The following is a 25,937-nucleotide window of genomic DNA, read 5'->3' as shown; positions in this document are numbered from 1 at the left end:
TGTTCCCACCGTTATCTGATGCTCACAATACTTTATATATAAAATGTTTATTATTGCATAAGTCATACCTTTCGTATAGATACCACACCGTTCAATAAAGCAGCCGGACGCTTTAATAAACCTTCTGTTTCATTAAAAGTCCAGAACACGCATATTTCGCTGTCTTATCTAGTTATATCTGTCTCCTCGAAGCGAGAGCACCAGCAGCTGGCGAAGCACCACTGTACTTTTTTTTTTCATGCATCACTCCACTGCATACATTTTCTTCGCCTTACTTGGACTTTTGTGTAGCTCGCTTGTATCAACAAATATAGAGGCTCGTTCTAACGCTGTCTCTAACTATACACGGACGCAAACTGTAGAGGTATTGTAATAAATATCCAAACTGACCAGCCATTATTACCTTTTCAAATTAATGTAGTAACATCACATAGACGAGAATCTCGGCAAGCAATCTCGCTGGCTGAAGTAATGTTACGGATGAAGTGACGTTTCTGCCACATAGGCACTAGTACAACTTCAATGTCCAGAAGACTTCCATAATATTATTATGCGGTGAAAAGTTCAATCTACAAAACGCATATACATTGTTTGGCCATATGAGTGTGGAAGATTCTCCTATGCAACCAACACAAAAAAAGGCCTCGCAACAGCACTTGTCTTTAGTTTATACCTGATAAAAGAAGCTTCAAAATGGATGCGTCATTGATAGCGCACCACACTTGTCTTTCCTTCTTGTCCACACCACTTAAGTGCTATGTTCCCATTAACTGTATAAAACCAACCAGCCCAAATGCATGTAAGCCTCAGCGTGGAGTCAGTGTTTAGAGAATGCCCATCGGCCGAGGCCGCACACGTTCGTGCCATAGATTATCTTTGCCATAGAATATTTAAATACACGAGCAATCCGCATATGCTCTAATTTTTGAAGAAGTATAGTATCAAAATGAAATTTTATCACTATATATAACGTATTTCAAAATGGAATACGCTAGAGAAGGTTCCTGAGTGGGAGACTGAATTGGGACGTCCTGCTTTTACCAATAGATCTATTTGAAAGATATAGCGGTACCAGGTTTGTTGCATTTTAAATATAGAGCTAAGCATGGGTGACTAATTTGATTTAAGGCCTCAAACATTTTACAGAATCAGATACACACGGCGCAAAATGAAGTACAGGCATCATGTGCAGAAAAGGGTCATCATCTTTAGAACGTGATTAGAGAAAAGCGCAGTGTCGCTGTCTGTCCTCCTATCCATGTGTGTACCCTCTGCGTTACAGCGCATGTGACGCCTGAAAAAATGTTATAACAATCATGGAGGTTTCGCAAGAGTGCTATTCACATAATCCTGATGCTTTCAGAGTAGGGTATGAGCCACGGATTTTCAGCGATTACAGATGTCGCATTAGTACAATTTACAGAATTGTCAGTTTCATTTGCATGGCTTACACCATTGTAAATATTACAAATGCTTTGATTCCATTATTTCTTTATATCCAGCCAAATTTCTTAAAACCGAATGATGGCCTAAACCAAAGCTCTCTCCCCTGCGATTAGTAGCTTTCAAGTTTTTCTTGTTTCTGCTACCAACCTTCATGAGTTTAGGACAGTTGATGCTGAGCAAAACGTGCTCAGTGTTAACATGGATTTAAAAGGAGCGATGCGATGCATCCTGTTGCCTGGGACTGTGAGAACATTCGAAATTTTTATATAACAATTAGACTAGTACCCTACACGATTATCTCTTCCAGTGAAATAGTTATTTTAGTATATAAACGAGTTTCTTTTCTGAATAGATTTAGAATATTTCAACTGATCTAGAGCGGGTGATCAAGCGTATGCAAAAGTAGGATTGTTCTCATCTCTGTGACAATGGTGGAGCTGAAAAACAAAAGTTTTAGTGAATCAAGGTAGGTTGCTCAGGGAGCGAGACGTTTACGGCTAAAGAGTCGTCATTGGTACCCAGTAATCAGCCCTGAGTTTGCATATAAACAAGTCTTTTTTGCTTGTAATGTTACTTCTACTTTCTACGTTACTTCTACAAGCAACGCTTCATAGCGTGCAATGCAGCAGCAAGAACGTGACAGAGACGGATTATACTCCGACGTGAAGATGGTTCTCTTTTACTAGTGAGAGCGGCTGTTCATTATTAAAAAAACTAATCGTAAAATATTCAATTTTCTGTTCACTTCGATTCCTTTCCGACACTATTTCCTTTGTATTCGATTCATTTCCGAAGATTACTATTTGTACACGCGTACTTTTAACCGCTTCCCAGGATCAATTTATTATTAAATATGTTGCTGAAGAAATTATTGAAACAAGCTTCATAGAGATTATCCTAAGCATATATCGCCATTGTATTTTTCTGTACAATGCGTAAAATATGATTGTTGTTTGTTATTTTCTTTTTTAATCAGAAGGGCCCACGACGCGGCCGCCAGGTATTCTTTGTCCCTCCCTACGTGGGAGACGCCCGCTACGCGCTAAGCGCGTCCTGCAGGACCTAAATAACGTTTTTCCAGTCAAGTCCACAGCGCTTCCGCAACAATTTGTTCTGGAAATGTTCATTCGTTCTGCACCACTTGCCTTGCTGTCCCGACTGCCATTCTCCCTTCCACTCGTAGCCCATGTCAAGTCTGCGTAAGAAAAACAAAATAGGTTCCCCAGAACAAAATCCTATTGATAAGCAATGCAAAACAGGTAATCAATACCGCACTCACCCTGTTATTAGGTATACCGCATCATAGACCTTGTACTTATCCATATTTGTTTTGACGTAATTTTGTAGTTTAAGGAGAGTATCATAGCCGTCTACGTGGTTCCGTCCAAGTCGGACAAGGAAATTATTTTCCACCTGGTGCTAATAAAGTTATATGGTCAAATTCATGAAGCAGAGCACCAAACGTTAGATATTGTAAAACACGCTGACATTGCTTACGTTACAAACTTCGACTGCACGAAGTATAATCCCAACTTCCGGATCTGATACGGTGAGGTACCGCATGTTCACCTGCGCCAAAAGAATGTAGGAAGTACAAGATGAAGTACGAATGTTTGACGTCACTGATTGTTTATTTGCAAAAAACAGGCTATGTGCTACAGAATTGTAGCACTACGATTCGGACAATGCGGACAGTGAACTGTAACACGAAAAAAATGTTCTTACAGGCAACAAATTTTACTTACAGAGTTCATTGAAATCAACAGATATGTCAACAGTGCATCCTTCGAATCAAACTGCTTCCGAAAGTAGCTGTCGACAATTATTAAGAGTTCTAAATACACCTTGCGCGGTAGGCCTGAAAGTTAATAAAGGAGAATAGCATCATTGGTAGCGAAAATGCGCTTAATAGTACAACGTCAAACCGTGTCAGCGACTTACGTTGTTGCACATTATGCCTCTGAGATACGTAAGAACTCACAGGTCGGCTGAATTCTGCAGCAAAATGAAGGACATAATACAGAAATGAAGAAAGGACCTAAAGTTATTTGTGGACGACTTACTTTCTGTGTCCTCTTGAAACCTTTCGGAGGCAAGTGCATAGACAACATGAGGAACATTTCTTTGTCTCATTCTTTCTCGTGAGTACAATGGTTTTATGCCTTGATGTGGGCTTATAATACCTTCCTGATGAAGGAGTTGAAGTTAGGTCACATGCATTGTCACTTTCTTGTATAAGTAAGAACTACGCGAAAGAGTTTGCGTATTCACTTGCTACACTTCATGTCTGTTGTGTTTAGGAGCTCGATAATGAAATGCCACGTTGTAGTGACTACAAGAATTCAACAGTACCAGAACAGTTAGTCACGAATATGCCTCGATAAACAACCAACATAAGCCCACAAAACAGGTTTAGCACTTAAACGATACCTAATGCGGTGAACATAGTCATCTGTCATTGAAAACAGAAGTACTGGCGAAGTGCCTTGGATGTCTATACATTGATCTACTACCATCCACTGTAATTGATGGTGCTCATGTATGTTCTAGCGTATGCACCAGTATTCGAGTCGCGCGTGTAATACGATTTCATAAAACATTCACAATGGAATTGGCGTCAGCATTATGAAAAATTCTGATACCTGAATACTTTTCTCGCTCTGTGTGATAACTCTGTAACAGTGTTTAAACCGTGAAAACTTTCGCAAGAAAAAGATAATGTACGTAACTCAAAACACCATTAGATTGTCTTTCTTCAAGCAAGGTACCTGCGCTCGATAATAACACATGAATTTTTCTCACCTACACAGTCAACAACTATTCAAAATAGTGTAACCATCTAATCAGAAAAGAAAGAACAGCTCGCCGGTAAAGAGACACACACATAGGTAAATGCGGAAACCTCTAAGGCTCTGTATCAGAGAACATTTTGAAGAAAATGGGTTAAGGAAAATAACACGATGCAAGTTCAAGAAGGCGTTCGGAAACTTACTAACCAGAAAATTTACTTTAGAGTCAATGTCGCAGTGCATATTTTACAATCAGCAAAACGTCCTCAAAATGACACAATGCCAATCATCAGTGGCATCTCTAATTTCATGTGTCAGTTCTAAAATTGTGTACAGGTAATGTGGATTGGTAAAGCATAGATGTAGGCAGCTGGCTAAAATCTTGTAGGCGCCGCTGTGTCTAGTAATTGCGGAAGTGCGATTTTATTTTTTTAATATTTTAATATTTATATTTGCGAAATACTGGAGGCATTACAAGGGCCCTGGCAGGAGTGGCAGAAGTATAGAAAAAACAATAAAATGCATATTCACGTGACAAGAAGGACAAAAATAACAAGGACTAAATATGATACGATGATGTGGGCAAAAGTAAATAATTCCAGAAACACTACACTAAACAATGATAAAAAGAAACAAACATTTTCCAAGTGTTGCATGTTCAGCTGTCGACACGTTTCTTGCTTTCAGTTTTAATAAGAAGTGATATGGGCAGTTTATTCCATTTGGTTATTCTGCGAGGAAACAGGGAATATTTAAAGGTGCTGGTCCTGGCAAAATACAGCATTAGTGATTTGGCATGCCGGTGGTGTGTCAGTCGCGTTGTTGCGGATTACTACTGCGGATTAAGAGATATGTAAGGAAGATAACGAAGGTCGGTGCAGAGTCAGCAGCATCGGCAGCGTCAAGCGCGCAGCAGAGGCTCGAGCTAGGGGTCTGTGCTCGGTGCATCCTACGACCGGCTGTCGCCACGAACCTCAATAAATCTCCTCTATAATTGGTGGAGCCGTGCTGGGAAACGTTCCACTCTACCATCCTGGAACTTCGTTCGCGGACGCTACCCTCTGCCCTGCCGGACGCCGACCAGCAGACTCTTCCATCACCGCCCGTCCCTTGCGCCGTTCGCCAGCGGGAGCCTCCCATCTTCAGCGGAACCGACGACAACGGCGTTGAAGAGTGGCTGTCATCCTACGAACGGGTGAGCGTTCACAACAAATGGAATGACTCAGACAAGCTGGCTTACGTATCATTCTATCACGCGTGCGTGGCCAGTCTCTGGTTCAGAAATCATGAGAGGGATATCTGAACGTGGTCGGCGTTCAAGACGTCGATTACAGAAGTATTTGACCGACCCGCCGTCAGGAAACATCGAGCCGAGCAACGTTTACGCACACGCCAACAGGACACGGGTGAGACGTTCACCAGCTATAAAGAAGACGTTCTCGATTTGTCCAGGCGCGTGAACGCTGCCAGGACGGAAGCGGAAGAGATCAAGCACGTCATGAAAGAAATTGATGATGACGCGTTCCAGATGTTTCTGGCCAAGGACCTGTGCACTGTTGGCGACGTTATCAGCTTGTGCCAAAGCTATGATGAATTACGTAAGCAGCGAGCTCTGACAAGGCGACATGCCACACCAAATGCGGCGTCACTCTGCACCGCAAAGAAGTCGCACGACAGCTACCTCTGGTGTCCACCACTCAGGAGTCTGCCAGAACTTTGCCGTCTCCTCTTCGTAACGTGATCCATGAAGAGGTCGCGGGAGTGCTGCCGGCTGTTCACAAGCAGGATGCCGTGGCTACACCGGTCACTTATGGCATAAGGCTGCTGCAATGGCCCCTCGCAGTGTGCCCGTACGACGTATCCAGCAGCCTGTGCACCGACCTCCTCCTCCTCCCGTACCCTGGGCCACCACTGCCAACGCTAACCCGTGGCTTACACCGGACAATCGCCCTATATGGTTTGCATGTAGGTATCCTGGTCAGGTCGCAAGGTTCTGCGGCCGCCGATCGCCGAGGTTCGATGACGATCGATGAGCGCCCTATATGTCGCCCGATGCAAATGCGCCTTACGGGCCCTTCGATCCATCACCAGCTCGCTCCCAGACTGATCGCCGTCTTCGCTTCGAACGCCTCCGGTCACCCTCCCCACGTCGCCGATCGCTTTCCCCTATGCATGCATCGACGACCCGTCTCTAACGAAGAGGGCAACTAGACGACGCTGTTCCCGAGGCAAGAACTGCGAAAGTGTCGACATGCCGAAGTCCTTCTCCTTTACAAGTCAATGTCATTGATGTGTTTGTCGAAGATGTCGCTACAGTCGCCCTTGTCGATACTGGTGCCGCTATTTCAGTTATGGATGCCAGGTTTTGCCACTCGCTTCGCAAAGTGACGACGTCTCTGTCTGTATTGTCGCTTCGAACGGCAAGTGTTCGCCCCATTCGCCCTACCGCTGCTTGTACAGCCCGTGTGACCATACGGGAAGCTTTATACACAATTCGGTTCACAGTTATTTCATCGTGCTCCCACGCCGTTATTCTAAGATGGGATTTTCTCTCACGCCACATTGCCATCATCAATTGTGCTAGGGCTGAGATTGAACTTTCCCAACTTGGTGACCTGGCCTCAGTCGATGCTTATCCTGCCGCTAAACTTCTCGTAAAAGAAGACACCTGTATTCCCCCGTGCTCTTCAGCATTCGTACCAGTCTCGTGTAGTGCTATATCCGATGGGACGGTCTTATTCATGCCCTCTCATCACTTTGTTACCCGAAACGCGCTTCCTTTGCCCTTTGCAGCTCTTGACCTCGCCGCCGGTGTCAGCACGATGCCCATTTACAATCATCTTTCGTCGCCGCTATCACTGCTCCGCCGCGAATGCCTTGGTTACGTCGAGTCGGTTGATTCAACCCGAATTGTCTCCGTCCTCGACGAAGTAGCTTCTACTGCCGTTCATGAACTGAGTGCCCTCTCCGTACCCGACTCAACATGGACAGATGTGTTCAGCCCATTCATCACCGAAGATCTGACACATTCGCCGCGATCTCAACTTCTCGCAATCCTTCAGCACTTCCGCCCTTCTTTTGACGTTTCGCAAACATCTCTTGGCCGTGCAGCGATAGTCGAGCATAACATCAACACTGGTTCTCACTCACCGCTGCGACAAAGACCATATCGGCGTGTCCGCTACGGAACGTCGAGTTATTGCTGGACAGGTCGATGACATGCTCCGTCGAGGCGTCATTCAACCGTCACAGAGTCCATGGGCCTCTTCCGGGGTACTCGTCACAAAGAAAGATGGTTCCGTCCACTTCCGTGTTGATTTTCGACGGTTCAGCAAGATCACGCGGAATAACGTCTACCCATTACCACGCATCGATGAAGCTCTAGACTGTTTGCAGGGCGCCGAGTTCTTTTCTTCGCTGGATTTGCGGTCAGGCTACTGGCAGGTTCCGATGGCAGAGGCCGATCGCCCAATACTGCCTTTGTTTCACCAGACGGCTTGTATGAATTCACCGTCATGCCTTTCGGAATTCGCAACGCACCTGCTACGTTCGAAAGAATGATGGATAATGCTCTGTGTGGCCTCAAATGGAAAGTCTGTCTTTGCTATCTTGACGACATTGTGGTGTTCACCCCTGATTTCTCAACGCACCTGCTCCGCCTCCAGCACGTACTCACTTGCTTGACCAACGCCGGGTTGCAGCTTAACCTGAAGAAATGTCGATTTGCTGTTCGTCAGCTCACAATTTTAGGCCATGGTCTGTAAAAAGAGGGCATTCGCCCGGATCCTGGGAAGGTACGTGCTGTTACTGCGTTCCCAAAACATACCCCTATCACAGAGCTACGCAGTTTCATCGGCATCTGTTCTTACTTCCGGCGATTCGTTGGAAACTTTGGGTCAATTATATCGTCTCTCACGCAGCTCCTTGGTGGCACTAGAGGACTCTCGTCATGGTCTCCAGAGTGTGACAACGCCTTCACAACCTTGCGCCGTCTTCTCACCACGCCACCCATTCTTCGCCATTTTGACCCTCAAGCGCCAACCGAAATCTATACGGACACAAGTGGTGTAGGCCTTGGCGTTGTGTTGGCACAGCGTCAGCCTGGCCACAAAGAATACGCCATCGCATACGCGAGTCGCACGTTAACCAAGGCGGAGAGCAATTACAGCGTAACAGAAAAGGAGTGCTTGGCCATTGTGTGGGCGCTTGGCAAATTTCGCCCATATTTATACGGCCGATCTTTTGACGTAGTGACCAACCACCATGCACTGTGTTGGTTGTCGATGCTAAAAGACCCAACGGGGCCGCCTTGCCGGCTGCGCATTGCGAATTCAAGAATATGACATCCGCGTGGTTTACCGTTCCCGGCGAAAGCACTTCGACGCTGACGCGCTATCCCGATCACCGCTTCTCCCGAAGGCCAGTCACGAGTCCTCCTGCGAGTGCACATGGTCATCTCTGAACTTTGACATTATCGCTGCTGCACAGCGTAATTATCCCTGGACATCATCTCTGTTCGACCTTCTCTCGAATACGCTGAAAGTTCCAGCGTCACGAACGCTTCGCCGCCAAGTTCCTCATTTTGCGATTTAAGAGCAGCTACTGTATCGACGCAACTATGCCACAGAGGGACGCACATGGTTACTCGTCATTCCGAGAACCTTGCGATGAGAGATCTGCTCCTCGTTCAACGTCGACCTTCAGTGTGGCCACGCGGGAGTCTTCAAGACCTACGAAAGACTTCGACATCGCTATTACTGGCGGGGAATGTACAATTTTGCTCGAAACTTCGTCCAATCTTGCCATGAGTGCCAACGCCGCAAAGCGCCACCGCACAACTCCAGCCTATACAATGCCCATCCTGACCCTTTGATCGTGTGGGCATAGATCTCAACGGGACACTTCTGTTGACTCCTACCGGCAACAGGTGGATAATCGTTGCGGTAGACCACTTAACACGTTATACAAAATGCTACAGCGCAGGACGTCGCCACTTTCATACTACGCCATTTTCTCCTTCGTCATAGAGGTCCACGTGAACTTTTAAGCGACAAAGGCCACGCCTTCTTATCTAAAGCCATCGAACAACTGCTTTCTGAATGCGCTATTGTTCATCGTAAATGAACTACCTATCACCCACAGACGAACGGGACCACGGAACGCTTTAATCGAACTCTAGGTGACATGCTCGCCATGTACGTCTCACCCGATCACTCTAACTGGGACCTAGTTCTTCCGTTTTTCACTTACGCCTACAACACCACGACTTGGGCCACTACCGGATTCTCACCCTTTTACCTTCTTTACGGCCGTCATTCTTCGCACTCAATCGACACCATTCTGCCCTACCGGCCGGACCCATCTGAATGCCTGCCGATCTCGGAAGCTGCCAGACATGCCGAACAATGTCGCCAGCTGGCCCGCCGATTCACCTCGGACGACCAGAACCGTCAAAAAGCAGTTACGACGCCCAGACCTCGACTCCCACTTATCACCCGGGCGCCCTCGTCTGGTTGTTAGTGCCACACCACACGCCTAGGCTCGCTTCAAAAGTCCTTCCGAAGTACGATGGGCCATACCGCGTTCTCAAGAGAACATCACCCGTTAATTACCGGGTTGATCCGCTCACGCCGCCATCCGACATGCGACGTCGTAACCTCGAAGTCTTTTACGTTCAGCGTCTCAAGCCTTATCATCATTCTACCGTCCTTCCGGAAAACTAAGTCGCCAGGATGGCTCCTTTATTTACGCGGGGCCATTGTAAGGTAGATAACGAACGTCGGCGCAAAGTCAGCAGCATAGGTAGCATCAAGCGCGCAGCAGAGGCTCGAGCTAGGGGATTGTGCTCGGTGCATCCGACCAGCAGCTGTCACTACGACCCTCAATAAATCGGTTTTATAGATAGCTCAATATTCTGAAAGATAGCTGATAATTGTATTGTGAATATTCAAGTATTGTGCAAATAAATAAAGAGCGCGCGCAATGCTTCACAAGCATGTCAGCTGCTGAAAAGCGGGATGTTTCTAGACTTGCCACATAGGGTAATTTGCTCATGCTCTAGTAATATGTGTTCCCGTACCAGTGAACTTCCTACAGCATTGCCATGTGAGGAGTGCTAACGGTAAAATACACTTCATTACTACACCATTCTTCTATACTGCTTAGTTTCTAGCACAACATGGCCTAGGAAAGTTTCGTTCATTCTTTGTAGTATAGAAAGAAAACCTAGAGTTATGTTTTACAAATTACTTCCTCATCACTAGTACAGTTATTGTAAGCGTGTAGATCACATGTTGGCATCTCATGTTTCCATTGCGATAATTTTCCAGCATGTGAGACTGGAGCCCATTCGTTTGGAATTAAACCATGCACTGTTTATACACCCCGTCCTGCTTGTTTTCATTGAGCAATGTGCGTTATAGCTAACTCACCGCGAATCTTATCATAAAAGCATACGTTGCATTTCAAAGGAATAATATAGGTACGGGGAGAAAAGATGCTTGAGAATATATTAAAGAGATATATATAACGGGCAGAAGACAGGCATAAAAGATGAAGCCCGTGAGCGCGACTATCGGCGATCGTCGTCTTCGTCAGTCCTGTCGTCATCGTTCGTTACTGAAGTACCTCGTATAGTCGGACACAACTTCAGTCTGCAGTGAAGCCCCGTCCACGCCCTCATAAGCGCCAGCCACTGTTCTTCCGCGAGGCTGCATATAAATCCTACTTCAATCTTTCCCTGTTACCTAAATGAGGTGGTAACCACAAAAATAAAATGATAAGCGCATAATTTCATATGTTCTCACTCGTGTATTATAGTCAAACGTACAAGTATGACAAGTACAGTCGTATCAAGTACGACGCCATTTTGAAAAGGTCACGTGACGACGATTTTGTTTGCTACTGTGATTGGCTGGTGCAGTAACACAACCTCGCGCAGTCCGTGTGCATTTGTTGCTAACCGCTGTTTCTTTAAGTTGTATCCTACTAAAGCAATATTTTACATATGGAGCTGTTACACCATTGAGGGCAATCACAAGCCACCAAATATTCAGTGACTCTGAAATATCGCAATGCAGGAGAAGAGATATTCGCTGTGTAATTGTATTTACCTGAATAATGGTCATTGCAATCAATGCAAGGCTATCGCTGATGGCAAAATTTGCCCTCTTAAAGAAATGCTCTAAAGAAATCAGGGAAGCAAACCCTACCTGTTTTGAATGAGTAATAGCCATGTTAGATGTCCACTCTTTAACATCGTATGTTCCAATCCCTCGTCCTAATTTTTTAAGACCTAACATCTGAGTTATTTGTAGCCACCTATTCAAGGATGCCCATTAGAGCTAGCTTTACATAATGCACTTTGTTTGGGCTTCTACGCAATAAAGAAACTCTCGCTGTTGCCATTCACACAGTTGTAGTACTTAGGCTCACACTGGCTGAGTATGTCAAGACAATGTGAACAATTATTATTAGGTGCAGTGTGACAGCAAGAGAAAAGACAAGAAGAAGCATCGATTGCCATAGCCAATTAGTAGGCAGCTATACGAAGTAAGGATAGTAGTTTTATCGGCCGAATAAACTCGTTAACATTCGTTTACTAACTAAATTACAAGCACGGTGGCACGCGCACACGGGCTAACATGAGCACATATCACTCGATGAGCGCAGACACTCGCTGTCAAAACGCTGGCACGAACAAGTGCAGCAGCAGCAGCAGTGAGCCAATTTACTTCATATGGCCTCTGGCTTCAACGCGAACTAAGCGGTGAGAACACAGCGCAAAAGAAGCTGTCAGTCCTCGTCGCACCTTGATTCTGTACTCATGGCAGATAGATTTCAAGATAGGGCCCGCGCGGCCGCGCGGCTGGCTCTGTACTTATCGCAAATCACTTTCAAGAAAGAGCCCGCGCGGCCGCGCCCAGCAGCGCCATGCGTATCTAGTCGCGGCGAGAGGAGAACGGTATTCTCGCCAGACGACGGAGCTCCGAAGCGGTCGGCGCTGCGGTGCGACCACCATGGCAAACCAACCAGAATGTGCATCTTCGCCGCAGACACCGATTGTAGTAGTCCAACCCCGAGACCCTGGAACGTTCAACATGACCGATGGTATCGACGTTGAAGAATGGCTTACGCTATACGAACGGGTGAGCGATTCCAACCACTGGGACCTGACAGTCATGCTGGACAATGAGGTGTTTTATCTTAGTGGAACGGCGAAGTTGTCGTATGACAATCACGAGGCTGACTTTGGGAGCTGGGATACATTCAAACAAAAGCTCCGTGACCTGTTCGGTAAGGCCTCCAGTCGAAAAATCGCTGCGAAGCAACAGCTGTCAACCCGCACCCAGACGTCCACGGAATCATACTTGTCGTACATACAGGATGTACTGGCGCTGTGCCGTAAAGCTGACAGTAACATGCCAGAGTCTGACAAGGTTGGCCACGTCCTGAAAGGGATAGCGGACGACGCATTCAATCTGCTCATGTGCAGAAATTGTGCTACCGTCGAGGAGTGTCAGCGCCTCGAGCAGGCTAATAGCCGCCGTATTGAACGACCATTCGCCCGGCTTCCCAACACCGCTGCAACGTCTTCGTGTGAAGAGCGGCCGCAATCTAACCTTTCGCCGCCTCCGGCCGAGTTGACGGGGATTGTCAGCCGCGAAATCAAGGCAATGGCTCCCGCTAGCCTCTTTACCAGCTCTAACGCCGGTGACTCGAGCGTACCAGCGGTTTCCCTCGTCCAAGCCATCGTGCGAAACGAACTCGCGAATCTCGGGGTTCACGCTGCTTGCGCCGTTGTCAGCCCTACACCCGCTTCCGGGGCCCCGACATCGTTCCCTCGGTATCCACGGTTCGCTCCACGATCTCGGAACCCTGCTGATTGGCGAACTGAAGACGATCGATCTATCTGCTTTAATTGCCGCCGTGTCGGGCACGTTTCTCGCTATTGTAACAACCGCTCCATCCTTTGGCCATGCTCGCCGCCTTGATCTCAGCCCTTTTGAGCCACCATCTGCGGCACACCCCTACAATCCTGACGCTGCCACGACATGGTCGAGCCACTCGCCATCACCTAGAGATCATCAGTCGCGTTCGCAACCGTACAGCCGTCCGTCCTCCCGCTCCCCGCCACCTCACCGCGCCCCGTCGCCGAGCAACCATGGCTCCTTCACTCCGGAAAACTAAACGATGCAGCGCCCGGAGGTAACGCTGCATCGACGACTCTGCCCCAAAACCCTCTAGTTACTCTGCCGACTCGACGCTGTGTGTTGGACGTTGACGTTGATGGCGTGACGAGTTCTGCACTTGTCGACACCGGGGCTTCTATTTCTGTCATGAGCTCTGGTCCTCGCCGTCGCCTAAAGAAGGTGGTCACACCTGCTGTTTCCTACGTTGTGAGCGTGGCCGATGGAGGAACTCCCACCATCCTTGGCATGTGCACCGCCCGCATCACCATCGCCAGTCACCCAACTTCTGTTTTATTCGCCGTTCTTGAGCAATGTTCGTACTACGTTATACTTGGCCTGGACTTTCTCACAACTCATTCTGCCCTAATTGACTGTGCAACTGGCCTCCTGCAGCTCGAACTACCTCTCCTAGCCGATGCCCAAACCACTCCTTCGGCGCGTCTCTGCTCTCTCGACTATGTGCGCATGCCCCCGCAAGCCGCCATGTATATATCTCGAACCCTCCTGTCGCTGATGGCAATTAGGTGCTCTCCCCGGTAACAGACCTTCTGCTCGCCAAGAACGTCACCGTGCCTAACACCCTCGTGACTGTCACCGGCAATCGCATCGCCATTCCTATTTTAAACTTCAGCGCTTCTCCTCAACTGATTCCGGCAGGCATATCACTCGCCGCCATCACTGCTGCCGAAAACTGCGAAATTTGCCCGTTGGATCCGACCAGTCCCTTCAGTTCGGCTTTCATTTGCACCACAAGCAGTTCGCCGCGCGATGTCTTTGTCGGAATGATCCCTGATGACCTTCCTTCTGATCAAGCTACTGATCTTCGCCGCCTCGTGGAGACTTACCACGACATTTTCGACTTCGACGATCGTTCTCTGAGCCAAACGTCTGTTGTCCAACATCGCATCGACACGGGGAACGCGAGCCCTATCCCCTGCCGTGCCTATCGTGTCTCCCTCGCCGAACGGCGTGTGATCCAAGGCGAAGTCGACAAAATGATCGCAAAAGGCGTTATCGAACCTTCATCCAGTCCGTGGGCGTCCCCTGTGGTACTATTAAAAAAGAAAGACGGCAGCTGGCGCTTCTATGTTGACTACCGACACTTGAACAACATCACACCTAAGGACGTATAGCCCCTGCCCCGAATCGATGACGCCCTAGACTGCCTCCACGGTGCCACGTACTTTTCCTCCAACGACCTACGCTCAGGATACTGGCAGATTACCGTGGATGCCATGGACCGCGATAAGACTGCTTTCGTCACACCAGATGGACTTTACCAATTCAAGGTTATGCATTTTGGATTGTGTAATTTCCCTGCAACCTTCGAGCGAATGATGGTGTTTATGGAGCGAATGATGGTCTACGTGTTTATGCTATCTAGATGACGTGATTGTCTTTTCGCCTACTTTTGAGGACCACCTAGCCCGCCTGTCGGCCATTCTCGATGTGTTTCGCAGCGCTGGCCTTCAACTTAACTCATCCAAGTGTCGTTTCGCTCGACGTCACATCACCGTTCACGGTCACCTTTTAGTGCTAGCAGTGTCCAAACTGACCCCGACAAGGTGCGGGCCGTCCGAGACTTTCCTGTTCCTCGCTCAGTTAGCGATGTACGGAGCTTTGTCGGCTTGTGTTCCTACTTCCGCCGCTTTGTCAGGAATTTTGCCGACATTGCCCAGCCGCTCACTGACCTACTCAAGGACATCTCTTTTACCTGGGATCGTGCACAAGTTGCCGCATTCACCACCCTGGTCAGTTTACTGACTTCCCCGCCCCTTTTGGCGCATTATGACCCGTCGGCCCCTACAGAAGTTCGCACCGACTCTAGTGGCCATGGCATAGGTGCAGTACTCGCCCAACGCCAGAACAACCAGGACCGTGTCATTGCCTACGCCAGCCGCCTTCTCTCGTCGTCGGAGCGGAATTATTCGATAACTGAGCGCGAACGTCTCGCTTTGGTCTGGGCTGTGGCAAAATTCCGCCCTTATTTGTACGGCAGAACGTTTTCCGTCGTCACGGACCACCATGCCCTTTGCTGGCTTTCGTCGCTGAAGGATCGTACAGGAAGGCTTGGTCGCTGGGCGTTACGACTACAGGAATACACCTTTGACGTGCTCTACAAATCTGGCCGGATGCACCAAGATGCTGACTGTTTATCCCGTTACCCTGTTGACCCTCCCGACACCGCTGAACATGATACGGGTGACTTCGTCATGGCTATTGCAGATCTGGCCAACATACGCGCTGAACAGCAAAGTGACGACACGTTACGATCAATAATTGGCCGTCTGCATTCTCGTGAGCCCGGCCCATCGCTTCGCCTGTTTGAGCTTCACGACGATATTCTTTACCAGTCGTAGTACCACTCCCGACGGCCCAGAGCTTCTGCTTGTTCTCCCCAAGCATCTTCGTGCTACGGTTCTCAAAGAACTCCATGATGCTCCTACCGCTGGCCATCTTGGCGTATCTCGCACATACGATCGCGTGCGGCGCCGGTTTTTCTGGCCTGGTCTGTACCGATCAGTTCGACGCTACGTTGCTGCGTGTGACCTTTGTCAGCAACGTAAACGGCCATCGGGGTTGCCTGCAGGCCTTCTGCATCCTATTGACATACCCAGGAGCCATTCTACCGCATCGGTCTTGGTCCATTTCCTACGTCTGCTGCAGGGAACAAGTGGAACACAGTTGCGACCGACTACGCTACGCGTTTTGCCATTACGCGAGCTTTGCCGACTAGTTGCGCCACTGACTTCGCCGATTTCCTCCTTCATGACGTCATCCTTCGTCATGGTGGCCCTCGGCAACTGCTCACAGACCGAGGCCGCTACTTCTTGTCGAAAGTTGTCGATGACCTCCTTCGTTCCTGTTCTGTGGAGCACAAGCTCACTACTGCGTACCACCCGCAGACCAACGGGCTCGCCGAAAGGCTGAACCGCACCTTAACCGATATGCTGTCGATGTACGTGTCTGACGATCATCGGAACTGGGACAGCGCTTTGCCATACGTCACGTTCGCGTACAACTCCTCCCGTCACGACACCGACGGTCTTTTGCCATTTTACCCCCTGTATGAACACCACCCTGCATTGCCTTTTGACACGCTACTACCTTCTGTTGTACAACATACCACAGAGTATGCCCGCGATGCTGCCGCGCGAGCCCATCTGGCACGTCAGATCGCTCATGAACGACTCTCCGACTCACAATTATGCCAAAATGACCGTTATGACCGCAGCCATAGGCACCTCTGCTTTTCACCGGGATGGCTTGTGCTTCTCTGGACTCCTTCTCGTCGCGTCGGTCTCTCCGAAAAACTTTTGTCGCGTTACACCGGACCTCACAAGGTTCTACGGCAACTTAGTGACGTGAATTATGAAATCGCCCCACTGAACAGTTCTTCACCATCTACCCTGCCATCTCGTGACGTCGTGCACGTATCCCGACTGAAGCCGTACTTTTCGGTCGCCTCCTCGTGTAATTAGTCTGCGCCGAGACGGCGCTCAGCCCGCCGGGGCGGTTAGATGTTACGGGCCGCCTCCTTGCATTAAGGAAGAAGACGACGATCGCCGGGGGACGCTGCGCGTGTTCAGCCATCTTGGCCATCTCTGCCAACAGTTCCCTGTTTATGCATCTTGTCCCGCTTTTATCTATTTGACACCCCATCACAATATAATTGGTATCGCAATAAGACGAAGTAAGCACACAAAGCACTGACTCTGAATTGAATTTTTATATTCTACTTAACAGCTCAACCAGCGGTATGGGTGTTCGCTCCATTTCTATCTTTTGCGTCTTCTTGTCGCATTGCAGTTAACAGTAAATCCACACCAACTAGCATGACTTGCTTTTCATATGCCAAAGAGATAAAATCGAAGTTCAATGAATTTTTGAGCATGAAAGTTTTATAAATGCCAGATATTGGTAAAGCGACCCTGAAGATTTTTTAATAATTAATCATAGAATGACTTCCTCACTATTAAAGGACGTCGTCTCGCGGATCTCGTACCGCAAAATGTTTTTGAATCTTTCAACTTTAAGTGGAGTTATTTATTTATTTATTTATTTATTTATTTATTTATTTATTTATTTATTTATTTATTTATTTATTTATTTATTTATTTATTTATTATAAATACTTTCAAGGCCTGAAGGCACTACAGAAAGGAGTGGTATGATTACAAACGCATGCAGTGAAATAACAGATAATGAGTTTACAAGGCTTTTTCCAAGGCGATCTTGAAACGTTCTGCATCTGCAATGGCAGCAACCGAGGAGGGAAGGTGGTTCCATTCAGTGCTTGTTCTTGGGACGAAAGAATCATAATATAAGTTAGTGCGACACAATGGCAAGCTTACATTGAAAAGGTAAGCTTTTCACGGATACCCGGCTTTCTCTCTCTTTTTGTATCGCTAGTGGGCGGGACCTCACACCGGAGAAGCCAAGAGGGCCAAGCCTCTGCAAAAAGTTGAGTGTCACGGTGACGAAAGGACCCATCGTAGCAACCTGTGACGGCCACGGTAGACTACTCTATGGCTACTGTATTTTTGAGAACGCCGACATTCATATTTCATCTATTTAACTCAAAATTAGCAATTATACATTACTGAGAATGCTCTCGCGATGACGAAATGAGCCAACAGCTTTGGTGGGCAAGCTGCTTTCGATGACGGCATTGCGAAAGCGAGAACAAACGATCTTTCACTGCTTTATACACAATATTTTCTATTCCCTGCTAAATGCAGTGCAGTAATATATGCCTCACGTGTTGGCACCAGCCCCTACGACAACAGATCGGCAACATTTTCGAACCATGATCAAAATGTATTGGAGGGTCCACTTGAAGGAGTAATCTGCCCTGTCAGAAAAACAGTCATGTTCGCCGTCAGAAAAAAAGTGGAATCTCACCACTTTCAGCCCATCGTCGTCTGATACAATTACTGACGCAAATGACTGAGTGTCGTGGTAAAGATTTTCTTCTAGTATTTCACCGTCAAGCTGGAACACGAAAATAAAGACTGCATAAGTGTGATGAACGGCGGAGCTAGATCGCATCTAATATTGTTTAATTCGTTCTATTCGTCTACACATATTATAATAAATTGAAATTATACAACAATATAGGCATCAATAATAAGCATAAATTAGGATGACGAAGAAATTTATTTTGTATATGCCTTTGCGAGTTTACGGGTACAATCGACCGGTTAGAAACAGTGATAAGGAAGCAATAAATACAAATAGACAGTGCTGGACTGACAACTGATTTTTTTTTCACAAAAAGGTGTCAAGTTGCTCGATGAAGTTGAGGTCAGCGATACGGAGTGTATTAGTAGCCTATATCGTTTCGGAGACATGCGCCAAAGCAAGGCCGACGCTAAAAGCTGCCTATAGGTTATGTAATACCATTCGTTCTATGATTTAGCTTTACGGACTCATCAGGTGTGCTGTAGGGGCTTTTCTCTCATGAAACATGGTTGCGCATACGCCGTCCTGACAATAAAAAAAGAAATTGGCACTGAACGTTGATCCACTTGGCACTTTCTCATCCCTGTTTCTAATTCGTAGGCCAGGCATGCAGCATCAACAGCCTGATAGTCAAGCGGGATTTTTCCGGACAGCGAGGCAATGGCACTCTGGCAGCGAAAGGCCTTTTCTCGATATCTTCATGCTCGTAAATTCGGGTTTTGTTTTCTTCAGGCACAACGACAAATTCATGCTGCACTTCTTGCCAGAGTTTGCGTTTTCAATGTGATTGGCAATTCTTGGGGACTCCATGTACTTCTCAGTGGGATGTCCGTTTCCTACCTCTTTCACGCCAACTTGGGTCACTCGGTATGAGCCACTAAAAGTGCGTTGTCATTTCAAACTAACAAAGATAACTGAGCATGTGCCACTCTCCAAAAAAAAAAAGAAAACAGGCAAGCGCGAGACAGGATCCTGGTCACTGCACTAATACTCGTAGATGTCACATGCATAACTGTCTTTTTTGCTTCCAACAGTAAAAAATCCAAATATTCTTCATAACACTCATCATAACATGGAATGCATATCGTTTACAAACCATTCTAATAAGTATTGCTTAGTGTATTCACGACATCTGTCACCCCCAAAAGATGCACGCACTTTCCATGTTAAAGTTACCTAAGAAAATTGCGATTCAAGGAAACATTCCAAATTCTTTACGTCTGAGTTTGTCTATTACAAATGTGGAAGATATTGATCAAGCATGCACTGTCACGCCGTTAAAGCGCAAAGATTTTCGTGATTTTTTTTGAGCGTGACGAATTCTATTGAAACTTTTTGCTGTTTTCAAAATTTCATCGTATAAGAAAGTATAGCAAATGCAGGGTGCCTTTACCCGCGAACCAGCTTTCAGATACAGAAACGCAAGCACACATAATGCGATGTTTCTGAGATTAGTTAACAGTATCTGCTTGACGTTTCGTTTCAATTTTCGTTCTTTATATTTTGTCATGATAACACATACTAGGCTTGAGTCTATTCTGTGATAAAAAATCATTGCACATACTTCGGTGTCTTTAGCAACAGCGTAAATTACGCTTGATACTTAGAGTTTATAGTTCCTAATTCCTGGCACCAGTTTTATAGAAGGCCAACTGGGAGAGTTACGATGCACTGTATTGGTGGCACAACACCCAGTGCGAAATTTCATTGCTACAAATTGCATCAATCAGCCAGTTATTGGCTACTCAAGATCATAGCCCCAATGAACCAACACAACACTAAAAGAGTTGAATACATAATATCATGTACATAAGAACACTTAGTTATAACCAGGTAATTCCGTCTTGAACGTTCAGCCTGATAAAAAGAGCAAAACTATAACTGATAGAAGCTTTGCGTATGTAAATATTTACAATGTGATTGTTTCATACTCACATAGTTATGTTCCATAACGTCACCTTGGTAAGTCCTCAGCAAAAACTCTTTTCCTAACAGCGAGCTTTTCTTCAGGTGCAGCGTGATGTTTTCAGCTATTCTTATGACCTTGCTAACCTCGTCACTGCGGCTTTCGATGAGATGCGGATAAACAACACCTGGCGCTTGAGACACTGTAAGAGGGACAAATCGATTATTGCGACCAGCGAGCACTTCATGGATCCGTCTTTAGCAAACGAAATTATATATAAGCGATCATTCCTAAATCGCTGAAGTTTTCTACCGCTACTTGTTTGGTGATGTGGTCTTTAGCTTTTAAGAACCAAGCAATTTAGGGGCCCGGGCTTTCGGCCTCTCATGTGGTGTCATGTCATCGTGCTCACGCACAAGAACAAGATCTGCCGATAACTCGTGTCTCGTTCACTGGGTACATACCAAAATTGGCATGGAAGGGCACGAATGTATGAATAACATGACTGATAGGTCATGACATCAATAACATCACATGCTCATCAGTTACGTCACGATTAACGATAATAAAATCACGTACGGCGCATACCCGCACTGGATGTGCGGGAATTAGCAGAAACTCGTGAAAATCGCTTCTGAAACGCCAGTCTTGTACCAGCGCAGCGCAAGAGAGGGTGCCACCGTCCCACAAGCGCTCGATTCCTCCTCAATTGTGCAATAATAGCACAAGCATAACATAATGGAAACACCAGCGCATCACTGCTTAGCACTTCCCCAAGTTCCACGTTAGTGCTGCATTGCCGCTGGATTTGAGCTACACAAGCGCATCATTTGAGCAGGATTGGAGCTACATTAAGCGCAGGATTTCAACAGTGTCCCAACTACACAAGCGCAGGATTTCTTCTTTTAAATGCTAAGGGTTCCGTTAAGAGCTTGGAAACTCATTAGGATGGCATTTAGTTGCTTAGAATGAGACGGTAGACTGCCTAAGTAACCTACGCTGTAACGATTTCTCAAATGTTTTAGGGCATTGCATCATTTTAATCCGAAAACATTATATGCCCTATCACTGGAAAATCCAGCATTGTCGCCGGCGGCGTAACTGAAAGATGGTAACAAGGACGGCCGACGGCGCGAAGACTAAAAACACGTCAAAAACGTACGGATTGACGTGGAATTTACCAGGAACGTTTCCGTAAACGAAGTCATGTAATGGAATTTAAAATAAAATTTTGTTCATTTCGGTCTGGGTGAGAATCGAACCCAGGCCTCCGAGATGCGAGACCAGCACGCTTCCATGACGCCACGAGGACTCCATGGTTAGTTGACTAAAGTTCTGCCTAGAGCATGCGGCATTGCACACCTGACGTCACTGCTTCCGTCGCTGCCTCCCACGTACGTGTCACATTCACTTCAGATTTCATCGGTTATTGTGTCTACTGCGATGTACTGTCGATGCCAAATCATGGATGGATAAAATTAGTTGCGCCTAGTGCGTACGTCATTGCACACGTCTTGTCGCTGCCTCCCGCGCGTCACTTGCTCTGTGGATTTCATCGCTGCTGTGTCTACTGGGCTGCTCTCCGACGCGTCTACCTGAGCGGCAGCTGTGATACGTGGCCGCCCACGGAAGCACACCTAAGAAAACAAACCGAGAAAAAAAATTTATCGTTCTGGAGCAAAATGGTCCGAATTTTTCTGGCTTGTGGACAACGTATACGCAAGCGCGCGCGCGCGCGCACACACACACACACACACACCACACACACACACACACACACACACACACACACACACACACACACACACACACACACACACACACACACACACACACACACGCACGCACGCACGCACGCACACACACGCACACACACACACACACACACACACACACACACACACACCGATTCCGCAGAAAACTTTAATGCATGTCGCAAACATAAATAAAAAACCCTTCACATTAGCGATTATAATGCGTTCGCATTCCCACACATAACCAGTCTTCAGTGTATCTGCTGGATTTTTTAACAGTGGTGATCGTAAAATATTGTTCACGAATTTATACATGGATGCTGGGCTGCCTCTTGTTGGCTAAGCGGGCTCTAGTGTAAACACGTATTGAAGTCAACTGTTCTCAAAAATGAGAGTACATTTGTTTTGGGATCCCAAATCTGCTACGTTCTTGGCACATAAAAAAATTGAAGAGAAGCAACAAAAGACGCAAATTACGTAGAAGTTTCATTCCCGCAAATACTGGGAGTGTCCAAGTTCCTCACATGGGAGCGAGAAAGCCTGAAGCGAGCTTTATACTTCACGTCGGGGGTGCTACATGACGTAGCTCTCGAAGCGCCTTAAGCTTGCCGACTGTTAGAAGCTGTAGACGTCATGTGCATGACCGCAGTCGATGACAGGCTCAACCAACGGCTAGGAGCTCTTTGTGAAAGCACAGAACATGCCAGCTAGACGACTTGATATTTAAAAAAATGATCACCATGTGGCTAAGCTTTTCCTTTCACACGCTTTCAGTGACTTGCTTTTGCCTAAGCCCATAGGTAACCCCGCCAGTATAAACATTTCACGCAGAGAACCGATAACCTGGCCACAATTTCGCTCAAATCTTATTTCGGTGCCGTAAAGGTCCGTTTATAGTCTGACGTAACGCGAACGCGCGCGCGCGTACGCTACGTCACGTTCGCGAAAACGAACCCCTCCATTGACCCTTTTCGCGGAGCAGTTTGTTTTAGAGAAACGAGATGGCGCTCAGGGCGGCGCGCCATACCTCTCCTCAGCGACCGCGCACGAATACGAAACCATTACCGCTTCTACCTTGCTTCTGTGCGATCAGCTGTCGAAAATGCAACTGAGCTTTCGCTAACGCACTGTGCTCCAATCATGCTAGATTGAATCCCGTGGATTGAAGACATGTGCAGTAGTTGGCTGCAAAAATAGTGACTGGCATGTTAAGGAATAAAATGAATCTGTGCGGCCAAGTTCGTGGACTGCTGCTACAACTGTCCGAACGTGTTACCGGCTCTTCGAGGTGTACGGCTTTCCTCGAGGATACAGAAATTTGCTCATCCGCTTGTATCGCTAACCTTCAAAGAAAGGACTTCATCCCCAGAACGTCGTCAAGAGTGAGTACCACTCGTTAAACAATGACAAAGGGAGTAGCGCCGCTTCCTGTCATAGTAAGTTTCGCGCACGTTATCTATACACATCTGTCCCAAATGGCAGGAAAACTTAGGCCCACTCTATTGCCGACGTATCGAGAATGAGTGAGTGGGCGCACACTTGAATATATGCCCACTGTATACACGCAATTAATGACGGACTACACCTATGGCGCACGAATGGTCGAAGGTGAATGTTTCGTGACGGTCCACAAGAGTAAGCGAGTTACTAGCGGTAATATATATTTGCTATGTTAGGAACGGGTTGGCGTTTCATCTCAGCGCTGTCATCCGTTTGTTGCGGGTCGGAGATTAATCCCGCCGCTGTTACCCGTTGTTGGGAACGGGTTGTTGATACTCGGGTAGCGTTTAGGCCGGTGATCCTTCAGCCAAAGGGATGAGTACGTCCGGGAGTAAGAGCTATAGAAAAAAGGGTTTATTCTACATATTTACAGTGGCTCCAAATATGGAAGCCCACTCCATGGGGGGAGCAATTTGAAAGTCTCAGCTCACTACATGTCTGAGCACATATCAGAACAGGTCAGGACACACCACTGCACGCAAGGTGTCTCCTTATAAAACATCGGTTTTCCCTAGTTGACCCGGCTAGGGAATCAGATGACCTTGATGCGGCCAATCAGACGGGCCGTCTTGTTCGCTGAACTCCGCCTCTAATATTGCACCTTCGAAGCAAGGACGAGGCAATCCGGACACAGGAGGTTGACACTCCTTCCACGAAAGTCGGTGACCTGTTTCTTGCCCTCCGACGGTCATCTTGCCAGGGTCGGAAGAATGGCCTTTGCACTAATCCCCACGTCTGACGAAGGGTGGCGGTTGTGGTCGGTCGCTTCTAGGTGATCTTCTTTGTCCGAACGTCACTGCCACTGTCGGGCCGCGTCGCCAAGTAGGTGGCCGCTGATGAAGGGGGTGGAATCGGGGGAAGCACTCAAAGAGTGCGCACTGCCGAGTTGGGGCGCTTGTTTGCCTGTCTCGTCGGTGTCTGGCACTGTCACCGTCTGAGCGACGCTCATGAAAGGGCCTGCCTCGATGGGAAACAATGAAAGAATGCGCCCGGCCGATTCGGGACGCAACAGCTACAAGCTATTACAATGTACAAAAGAGCTAAGTTAGAAGCGTTGTGCGCAGCAAGATCAAATCTATCGTAACTGAGCACACCCGCGAGCGATTAGGCAGAAAATAATCAGATAGTGGCCGCACCGAGGAACTTCACGGAGTCAGAAACTGATAAGCCACAGCTTCAAAATATTTGCCGAATTAAGAACAAAGAGCAAAACGCACTAATCCTGACTGAATTCATAATCGGAAAGCTTGGATAGCTTGGAGTACATATTAAGCCCTGCTTTTAGACCAAGCACCATATATGCTGCTTGCGCCGTTTGGACATAGCTTAATCAGGTCCGAAAGTGCTTTAGCATGTTCTCTGAAGCGGTGATCAAAGCTTCGTGTCGTCCACCTAGTCACCGTCTCCGATATCTCCGAAAACAGAGGTTTTCTAAGCCGCGCCGGCGTCGTACACTTACATAGTAAACAAGGAGGCAACGGAGGCAGTTGAGGCAAGCAATTGACGCGTGACCACGTGATCAAACATGGCAGCGCCCACGGGATCGCCGCGATTAGGGTCAATAGTCGAGCGCACCGGCGCAGCCCACGTAAGCGGTGGATTCCGACGCGCCCCGACGTGCCTGGCACTGAATTAGCCCCTGACCATAGGGCGGCGCCCTCACTCATGAGTGCACTCACTCACACTCACTCGCACTCATTTCAACGGCGTGAGTGCGAGTGCGAGTGAGTGCCACTGAGTGTGAGTGCAGGTGAGTGCGAGTGCGAGTGAGTGCCAGTGAGTGTGAGTGCAGGTGAGTGCGAGTGCGAGTGAGTGCCAGTGATTGTGAGTGCAGGTGAGTGCCAGTGCGAGTGAGTGCCTGTGAGTGTGAGTGGAGGTGAGTGCGAGTGAGTGCCAGTGAGTGTGAGTGCAGGTGAGTGCGAGTGCGAGTGAGTGCCAGTGAGTGTGAGTGCAGGTGAGTGCGAGTGCGAGTGAGTGCCAGTGATTGTGAGTGCAGGTGAGTGCCAGTGCGAGTGAGTGCCTGTGAGTGTGAGTGCAGGTGAGTGCGAGTGAGTGCCAGTGAGTGTAAGTGCAGGTGAGTGCTAGTGCGAGTGAGTGCCTGTGAGTGTGAGTGGAAGTGAGTGCGAGTGAGTGTCAGTGAGTGTGAATGGAGGTGAGTGCGAGTGCGAGTGAGTGCCAGTGAGTGCGAGTGCAAGTGAGTGCGAGTGAGTGCCAGTGACTGTGAGTGGAAGTGAGTGTGAGTGAGTGCCAGTGACTGTGAGTGGAAGTGAGTGCGAGTGAGTGCCAGTGACTGTGAGTGGAAGTGAGTGCGAGTGAGTGCCAGTGACTGTGAGTGGAAATGAGTGCGAGTGCGCGTGAGTGCCAGTGAGTATGAGTGGAAGAGAGT

The 25,937-nt window shown here is 47.6% G+C and overlaps 1 protein-coding gene across 1 annotated transcript in view; it reads right to left on the bottom strand.

Moving 5' to 3' along the window:
• Window positions 1-1,860: 1,860 nt before the first annotated feature.
• Window positions 1,861-25,937, bottom strand: part of LOC119465282 (uncharacterized) — a 33,816-nt gene continuing 9,739 nt past the window's right edge. Inside the window, exons 2-10 of the mRNA XM_049655298.1 lie at window positions 20,327-20,499; window positions 18,332-18,421; window positions 3,510-3,633; window positions 3,388-3,441; window positions 3,192-3,304; window positions 2,944-3,015; window positions 2,726-2,865; window positions 2,592-2,641; window positions 1,861-1,883 (exon numbers count right to left, since the gene is read on the bottom strand). Of these exons, the coding sequence (XP_049511255.1) occupies window positions 1,861-1,883; window positions 2,592-2,641; window positions 2,726-2,865; window positions 2,944-3,015; window positions 3,192-3,304; window positions 3,388-3,441; window positions 3,510-3,633; window positions 18,332-18,421; window positions 20,327-20,499 (839 nt within the window). The remainder of the gene's footprint in view (window positions 1,884-2,591; window positions 2,642-2,725; window positions 2,866-2,943; window positions 3,016-3,191; window positions 3,305-3,387; window positions 3,442-3,509; window positions 3,634-18,331; window positions 18,422-20,326; window positions 20,500-25,937) is intronic.

The sequence above is a fragment of the Dermacentor silvarum genome, chromosome 9 (assembly GCF_013339745.2).
Source record: "Dermacentor silvarum isolate Dsil-2018 chromosome 9, BIME_Dsil_1.4, whole genome shotgun sequence".
Taxonomy (NCBI): domain Eukaryota; kingdom Metazoa; phylum Arthropoda; class Arachnida; order Ixodida; family Ixodidae; genus Dermacentor; species Dermacentor silvarum.
Note: the sequence above shows the minus strand (reverse complement) of the source record. Positions and strands in the feature narration are given on the sequence as shown.